Consider the following 9,204-nt stretch of genomic DNA (forward strand, 5'->3'; position numbering starts at 1 on the left):
TCCACTCATGCAGACTTGAATGTCTTGAACACACTTCAGAAAGTGGGCAAGAGGCATCTGGCACACAGATTTCACTGCTGCCTGGAGCATGTGATGACAGCCACTGGCGAGGGCTTAACAGAGGAACCGAGTACCACATACTGTCATGTTGCCAAGCACAGTAGATATGGCAGTGGAGAGGAGATAGTAAAGGCCATGTACCAACACGTAATTACCTAAATTTAACAACCTGGGATGATTTGGAAAAATTGGGGAATCCATATGTGCGCTGTACTTGAAGGTGATTTTCTAATAACAGGTACAACTTTTGCTTACGTCTGTACTCAATGAATAAGATCTGAAACACGGCATTCCTGGAAAAGGTAACATTTTCCCCAGGAGATACATGTTAACTAAAAGATCCCTGAGCACATGACTAGGAAGAGGTGGGGGAGCCTGGAAATTCTCTGGTTTCCTGTGCCAAAATCCATTCCGCTTGTTTTGCTTTTGAACTTTGCTGACTCACCTCACCATGTCATCAGCTTCTCTCTAGGGCTCTGCAGAGTAAGGAAAAAGTGGACCACGGACAGACCCGTGTGAATGAACAGGGAGGGAAAGGAACAAAGGAATGGCTTCATTTCCGTCTACTCTCGGCTTCCCTTTGACCTCTGCCTCCTGAACATTACATCAGCTGAAGTCAGGGATCGTCAGGAAGCTAAAACAATGGCAGGGAAACTGCCAACACACCCTACTATCTTCACTTTTTGTCCCAAACACTTTATGAATTGTGATACATTTGGGGTAATGCTCTGACTTGGTAAATTTGAACTGAGGAATTATAAATGGTTGTAACATCCAAACATCCAGTTTATATAAGAATACAACAAAACCCACATTTAAAGGTTCATAATGCAAACAAAGTCTGAAACTGAGGAGCACGTATCCCAAAACGTTGATACGGACGTAACATTTTGAGTGGGGGAAAAATTTCATCACTCATCAAAATAAATTCTTCAGTCTCTGAGGAGTGCATACATTACATCATTTGTAACTATAACCTTATTTTGTGGCTTTACTAGAAAAAATAGGAGATTACCACCAAGTTTCCTCGACTTATTTGTAATGACTACATATGATCTCACTGTAACACAGTCAAATGTACCAGAATCCATGTGAGAACTAGCACAAAAATGGCTACAGTAAGCGCCTTTGTTTTACTTTAAAGCACTACAGCTTGTTAAATTACTCCCATGTAAACAATATATCTATTTTACTGTTCATAATTCAAAGTATGGTTTAGTTGTATTTCAAGGCTGCTGATAATTTATAGTGACTGCCTCTCTCAGCCTCAGCCCCATGGACAACTTTTCCCCGTATAAACACACTGCATACATCAGAGAGCACATTACGCAGATCAGAGCGCTGCTATTTGGTGTCATATTCATGAACTTAGTGCATTTTTTATGACTTTACAGGAAAGCGTTCATCCTTTAAGCGAAACATCAAAGACCAATGGAGAGGAAACACATCAAAGGGGCTGACCTTTGGCCTCGAAACGCTCCGACCGCATTCCACACAATTACAGACACCAGAGAATGCCTGCAAAGGAAGCCCTACCCATTTATTGTGGGGATTTGTCATCTGAGCGCAGTGAAATATGTTTACATCGCCATTAAAAGTTGATACTGGCAACAACAACCAAAACCTGTCACGATCTGAGGCTGAGCTTTTAATTTCATCCTTATCTATTTGGGAAAGCAAACTCCACACAAAGAAGTAAATATGCATGATTTAAAAAAGTTAAAGCAGGTATAGCTTTTTGCTGCCATCTAGAGGAAATGTGGCTTTTATGTTGCAGATGTCTTGAGTTTAGATTTATTTATTTTTTTTTATAAAAATGGGAGAAAAAAATTAAGGGGGGAAAAAAAGAAGTTTGATTTTCACCGGCAGCCTCAAAGCACAGCCAGACAGAAATTCAAGAAGGTGACGAGGAAAACTAAATATAAGCCAGAATCTGGAGATGCCAGGGTTACGCTTACAGCTGTTTCACAAGTACAGGGATCACTGACCCCACATTCAAAAGTCACCATTTGGTTGAATGCAATCTGCACTTCACTTAATATTTTCTGAATAGTTAGCAACTTAAAGGATTTCTTGCGAACATGTATAAAATCAATTCAATCTTGTCTACTTCCTCTTCAGCTAAAAATAAAAATTGCTGTTAGCTTTCTAAAGTTCACAGAAATAGCTTGACATTTTAGTTTTACTTGTTTTCTTAGAAAAGAGAAGCACGACCGGTTCTGTGTAATGTTTTTACTGTAGTACAAAACACAAGATGTTTCCTATTTCACAGACGCCAACAAGTCTCAAGTTACCACATTACACTCATGTAAGCCATGTAAGAATCATGACTGGCTACCAGAATACTAAAGTAACAAAATCTTCCTTGTAGTGTAGTGTGAAAAAAATTGTTGTCAGGCCTCATTTCTTCATATTTTACATCAATGGACCAGACATTTCTGTATTTTTTTTTTCACGTGGTCTAGAGGAACAGCTCTCCAGGTTTTTCTGTAGGTCATTCAACTTCATCTATAAGATACAGTAGAGGCTTTGTCGTGATTTTTTGCTTCATTTAAGCCAGTTGTGTTGGGGATCTTCGTCAAAACTGATGGAAGTGAATACATATGATTTTGATCCACCATGCAAAATAATATGGAAAGCATTTGATTGACAAAGGCTTCATTTCTCAGGATGACAATGACCTGCCATAACACCTGGAAAGTAAAACATACAGTGGAAGTCTCAACCATGGATTGGACCTCAACATTAATGAAGCAGTGTGGGATCATATCAACAGAGAACAAAAGGGAGCCAAAAACCAAAACTCTGAAAGTCCTTCAATAAACCCGGAGAACTATTCCTGAAGAATAAAGCTTGAATGCAAAAGTTTAGGCCGTGTGGAAAAATAAAAGTAGTTGTAACAAATCTTGATTTTCAAGCTTGTTAAAACTGTGGAAAAACTGTTTTTGACCTCGTATGTTGTGTTTCCATCTACGTCTGCAAATTTCAATAAATCACTGCACCGATTTCCCATTTTCCCAGCAAAATACAAAGAAAGGAAGGGTGACTAAAGACTTTTTGCACACTAGTGTAAATCCAGGACCTAAACTCAGATGTAAGGGGAAGAACTTCACTTCCTAATATGATAAATGAGAACACGGTCTTCCGGTGTCTAACTTTTTATTCTGCACTGTAAGGTCAAACATCCCAGTGCAGTAACAATAAACAAGATGAACTGCACCAGAAAGCTTCAGCCAATATGAAAAATAACACACAAAAAAAGAAGATTTGAGTGATTTTGCTCAATAAACCATTTATTCAAGTATTTTCAACTAAGAAATCTGATGTTATTTACAGTACATTATGTTCACTAGTGCAGGTCTGAGCGCCAATAACTGAGACTAACTCAGACGTGACAATACAGAACATAAATATATACAAATTCCACAATCCCTCATCATTCCCACCCTGCAAATACATCTTGCATTTGTAGTTCACACATGAACCCAAAACTAGCACATGTACAAAGACACATACAGAGTCTACATCTCACAGAAGGCATGAACCATTAAACCCTTTTCACGTCACAGATGTTTTGCCCTGCAAAATTAAAAAAAACAAACAAAAAAAAACTCAACAGGAGAAACACGAATTCATCCGAAGTATTCTCCAAGTCTGCATACATATCAGCTGGGTAGTGGAAACACAACTTGTACCATCACTATTTTTGTGAATGTCAAAATAAAGACTTGTTGAATTCAAATGTATAACATTTAATTCAATATATCATTTTTCATGTGACAGTTTGAATTTTCCTTTTTCCTCTGCAAGCCCCATTCGGCAGTTCTTGACTGCAGCTCTCGAGACTTGAATGATGCTCAGCAAAGAGGATCTGTGGCTGCACGTCATTGTAGACCGGTCACTGTGCAACGTGTCACACCTCACAGAGGACGATGGGGAAATCGACATGAATACACGGGTGGTCGAGCTTCACAATTCCCTGGAAAAAGGAAAAAGAAAAAGGAGGAGGAGTGATGGCACTGACCCTATATCGCCCTGCCACTGCAAAAGCGTGTTCCTAGCTCACCTGTGGAATTAGATTTTTCTGGATCCTCTTCAACTTGGACTTCTTTCTGCCATTTTTTGTCACGACCGTCTCCTCGTAGAATTCATGGGCGAGGTCACCGTCCTCATCATAATACAAAGAACTGCCAACACAGAAGGTGGACAATTGTGTCAGGATTAACATAGAGGAGGTGTAGGCGTTACTTGCTTGCTGATAGTCGCATCTAAAACGGTTGTCAAGTTTAAAAAAACAAAAAAAACAACAACAACAACAACAACAACAACAACAAACCCCCCTCCCACCCAAATTTCTCACTCCCCTCCAACGTTTGAGCCTCATGTATTTATTAATGTGCCTTTTTGGTTTGTCTGGGTTTTTAAATGTGACAAAAATTATTTACTGGATTATTTTGACATTAATGCTTAACCCCACTAGGAATAAAATTATTGGCTTTGAAATCAAGAATAATCTAGAAACCTTACTGTGGACAGTTTAAAGTGGGACAATATTTCAGTAATAAAGTAAAGTGTGGCCTATAAAACTGTAAATGCACAAATGCCACTCTGGCACAAAAAAAATATGCTACTAGGTAGTACTAGGCATTTGAATGGGTGAGTAGATAAGGGTCATTCTACAAATGGAGGACAAAACAGGCTTTAAAAATTATATAAAAATGTAATTTCTTTTTTAATATCATCCTTTATTTTATAGTTTTCTGGTATGTATTTAAAAATAACAAATAGTAAACCATCAGCTGATCAGATCTGCCCAGGCATCAAAGATCCACTTTGAGCTATTTTAGTTGCTGTGTACTTTGTCATCAAGTACAAAAAAATAATTTAATTTAACACTCAAGAATTTATTAAAGATAGTGACTATTCATTCAACTTCATATAAGACCCAACTTATATTAATTTAAGCAACTTTCAGAATCTGCTTTGCCCAACTTTTCAGTTTAAAGTCATTTTAGTATTTATTTTCAAATCTTCCTCTCAAATAAACCTCTCATACAGTTATTCAAACTATTACAAAGTCAATAGATTAAACCCTTGTGAGCAAAGAAAATCATCTAGGATTAGATGATATAAAAAGAATATGGTAACTTGAATGAATGTGACAAGAACCACAGAAATGTGGTTTAATATTTTTTTAGGTTTGTAACGTGTTTCTGTTATATGCATGCTAACTCCATGCAAGTAAATATAGTTTGAGTGATTTGAAGTGGTGTGACCTGAATCCGATTGAGATGCTGTGATATGACCATAAAAAGGTGGTTCATGCTTGAAAACCCTCCAATGTGGGTGATTTCTGCAAAGATGAGTGGGCCATAATTTCTCCACTGCGCTGTAAAAGACTTTTTGCCAGGCATCACAAATGCTTGATTGCAGTCTGTTGCTGCTAAGGGTGGCCCAACAAGTGATTAGATTTAGGGAGTAATCACTTTTTCACACAGGCCCATGCAGGTTTGGATTTTTCCCCCCTTAATAATTAAAACTTTATTTAGAAAGTGCATTTTGTGCTTACTTGTGTTATTTTTGTCTAATATTTACATTTGCTTGATGATCTGAAAGTTTTAGGTGTGTCAAACACACAAAATAGAAAATCAGGAAGTGGACAAACACTTTTTCAGACCACTGTATATAAATAAAAGAATGAAAGGAAGCTTTCAAATTATTTTTTTCTACTTTGCTAATACGGGTAAAAGGGTTGCAGTTAAAATGACACACTCGATCTAATCAAAATAGATCGGAAAACACACCCCTAGTGTTAGCACATGACTCAGTTATGTCCCTTCCTCTTTGTCATGGCACTGTTGTGTTATGCTAAATAGGTTTTGGTAACAGAGCTGCAAATATTGCAGTGCATAATTACTATTCTTTGATTTAGGGCTCTGTGATACAATGAAATATGTGAGATGACAATATTAAAACGTTTATCATTTTCATATTATACACTATTGTTTATTGCTTTTACTACAGAATTTTTTCGCTGCCTTAAATGATGGTTTGCAATAGTCACCATGACATCCCAGAAGGACCAGCCAAAACAAATTGCAGAGCTCATTCCTAAATGTGGGGGTTAAATCTGTAAAATGGACATGGTTTGGTAATGAAAAGTCTGATGTGGACCACCGGTGCCCACCACAGGCAACACACAACAAAACTTTTCTACACAGCACAAAGAGAATTTACAAATGGGAAACAAAAGAGAGCCATCAAGTGTTAATAAACCTCAGACTGAAATGTTGGAACAAGTTCTTGCCTGTGGTACACCACATAATAAAGACTCACAAAGATAATGGCAGTCATTTCAACTTATATCTAGAAATAGATTTTGTGCATTGGTCAAAACACTCGACTTAAGGTATACAATCCCCAACCAAAAGCACTTAGCACAAGTCTGTTTATCTCATTTATATTACAAGTGTCGAGCCAAAGTATTGGAGGAAATCCACGACGTAACATATTATGCTGCAACAACAGATATGTGAACAATTCGAACAACACATCGGTGTATGAGCTTAACATTGCACTTCATCCAAAACTGAACAATCTGCAGTCGATATTTTCAGACAGGCTATTATCCTGACAACAGGATACAACCATACAGGAGCAGTAATGATAGTCAGAGGCTTTGGGGAAGCACTTGAGTCATGGGGAATGCGTAGGGTCATCTAGTATGTGTCACTATGGGTAACTCCACACAAGGCCCATAATTATTTCACTTTTGATTATTTAAGTTAAATGTACAAAAGAAATCGGCGCCAGTTTAACTCAGTGTTTGGAGCAGGTGATTCCGCGTGGTGATTATATAAACCTTTCACAGAATTTACAATAAATGCACTATATTGATTTATATTGTTATCAGGATAAGAAATGACTTAGTGGGATATGACAGTTTAAGACATGTCAACAAAATCAAAACAAAAAATTAATTAAAGATGACCTTTAATATTTGGCATGCAATTTGCTTATTAAGAACTTAGGACAAAAGCAAAATGCCATTTTGGCAGTATTCCTCAAGAGCTGTTTTTGTAATTTAAATAATATTTTGGAACTGCTAACTAGGCTTGCATTTTGTCTCAGGGCGAGTGTAATTTGCATAGCAAATGTATGTGTTAGTATTGTGTGCATGGATTATTTTCAAACTCAAGGGTGGGATAGAAAACGTCCTTTCAACAGCATATCCACTGTATTATTTATTTACCTTCTCCTTGTAAAAACAAATGGTGTTGCATTCTTAGAGCCTTTCAGCCGGGCCAGAGACTGCTCGTTCCCATCATTTCCTGACTCGCCTCCGCTGCCTGAGAAAGGCCAGACACCTTTGGCTTTGGATCCACTTCCTCCCATTCTCAGAGATAAGGCATAGTTAGTCTCAGATTAGAGCGTTCAGTCTGGTTGGTAGCCAGATGCTCAATTGCTTACCAAGGTCAGAACCTGAAAAGTGAAAGTACATAAATAAGTAAATTTCACTGTCTGGTGTCCGAGTGAACTGTTTACTCAGCTGCCAGCTGTTAAGACGTTGTTTGCTTACTGACTGCTGGCTCTATTTTGGTGCACAGAGGACTCTGTTGGCAGAAAATGGCCAAGCTAAACTCAGAAACATCTAAGTATAATCTTGAGAGCTTGAAAGACAAGGCAACTAGACTTACTAGGTATGAGATATTTCAAGGGGCTTCTTCACTTCTATAAAAAAAAGTTCCGTCTGTTTTATATCGTTACGTTACACTACGGTAGCTTCACCGTAAGCTAACCAACGGGCCACAAAAAAGCCGAACCTAAACGCATTAAGTGTCACTCAAAACGCTTGACACCTTACAAGTTACTTAAAAACACACCCACGGCTTCACAATATATTGTACATCGTCTAATATTTTGCAACGGCGCCCGTTTGATGTGTGGTGACCTACATGTGGCTAATGACTACCGGCTAACGGTACCTGCACAGTTAGGTGAGGTAAGCTAACAGACTGTTAGCTTCCGACTACAGACGCAGGTTAAACAATAGACGAGTCTGCAAACACACTGCTGCTTTATACACGGGATTCTGACAAACATCTTACCTTATGGTACACTAAACCTGACATGTCCTGTCATAACTTTTACTACTAGCTATGTTTAGCTAGCGCTGGCCGTTGCTGTCCGACCGACGATGGAGATCAGCTGATCTGACCGACTATTAAAGAAAAAACGTCACCAATATTTAACTAAAGAATTTATTCAAAGGTGCGTTAAATGAATCTTTTTTATGTTTAAAGTGGGTGTTCATACCTATATCTGGATTTAAAAATGTATAGTATGCACACTGTACTGTGAGAAAGTATTTACCCCCATTTCGTTAAAAAAACAAAACAAAAAAACCCTGACCTAACCCTGATTACTTTCAGACCTGTCGAATCAAAACATAACTTAAATAAGACTTGTTTAACAAAGGGAAGCAGTTTAAAGATCTGTCCAGAACAGCAACAAAATAATCATTGACGTCTATCAGTCAGGAAAGGGCTATAAAGCCATTTTAAAGCTTTGGGACAGTGGTTAACCTTCCCAGGAGTGGCCAGTGTATCAAAATTAGTCCCAAGAGCATATCTATGCCACGGGCGAACAAAAAAAGATCCTATAGATTCCCAAGACTTTTCAGAGGACAGATGAGATGCTTTGGTGTGACCTTAAACAGACCATTCACGCTTGAAAACACTCCAATGTGTCCCAAAACAATACTGCAAAGATCGGGCCAAATTCCTCACTGCCGTTTTTGCTGCCATGGCTGACACAACCAGCTTAGGTAGCAATTACTTTTTCCCCACATAGGACCAGATTGGTTTCGATAGCTGTTTGTGTTGTTTTGTTTTGTTTTAGCCTTAATAAATATAGTCATCATTAAAAAAAGGGTGGGGGCATTTTGTATTGAAAAGTGTTAAGGTGGTTCGGGTATCTGTCTTGGATTGCTCCTGGGTGAGTTGGCTCTCGGTTTGCTGCTGGCCCCACAACCCAGCCCTGGATAAGCCTTTGTCTAATATTGAAATGAGCTTATGATCTAAAACATTAAATGTGACAAATACGCAATAAAAAAAATTAATAAATAATGAAAATTTGAGAGGG

General features: G+C 38.1%; 1 protein-coding gene across 3 annotated transcripts; it reads right to left on the minus strand.

The window, feature by feature from the left end:
* Positions 1 to 3,332: 3,332 nt before the first annotated feature.
* Positions 3,333 to 9,198, minus strand: tusc2a (tumor suppressor 2, mitochondrial calcium regulator a). Of its 3 annotated transcripts, none has more exons than XM_026167570.1 (4): positions 8,169 to 9,198; positions 7,313 to 7,542; positions 4,127 to 4,247; positions 3,333 to 4,039 (listed from the first exon to the last, which is right to left on the minus strand). In XM_026167570.1, exons 2-4 carry the CDS (start codon positions 7,453 to 7,455, stop codon positions 3,974 to 3,976), a joined length of 330 nt encoding a protein of 109 aa, XP_026023355.1. In that variant the 5' UTR covers positions 7,456 to 7,542; positions 8,169 to 9,198; the 3' UTR covers positions 3,333 to 3,973. The 3 variants fall into 3 exon arrangements, with proteins under 3 accessions (XP_026023355.1, XP_026023356.1, XP_026023357.1); XM_026167571.1 differs by having other exon boundaries at positions 7,758 to 9,198; XM_026167572.1 differs by lacking the exon at positions 8,169 to 9,198 and adding an exon at positions 7,640 to 7,751.
* Positions 9,199 to 9,204: the final 6 nt, after the last annotated feature.

This window comes from Astatotilapia calliptera, chromosome 5 (assembly GCF_900246225.1).
Source record: "Astatotilapia calliptera chromosome 5, fAstCal1.2, whole genome shotgun sequence".
Lineage (NCBI taxonomy): Eukaryota > Metazoa > Chordata > Actinopteri > Cichliformes > Cichlidae > Astatotilapia > Astatotilapia calliptera.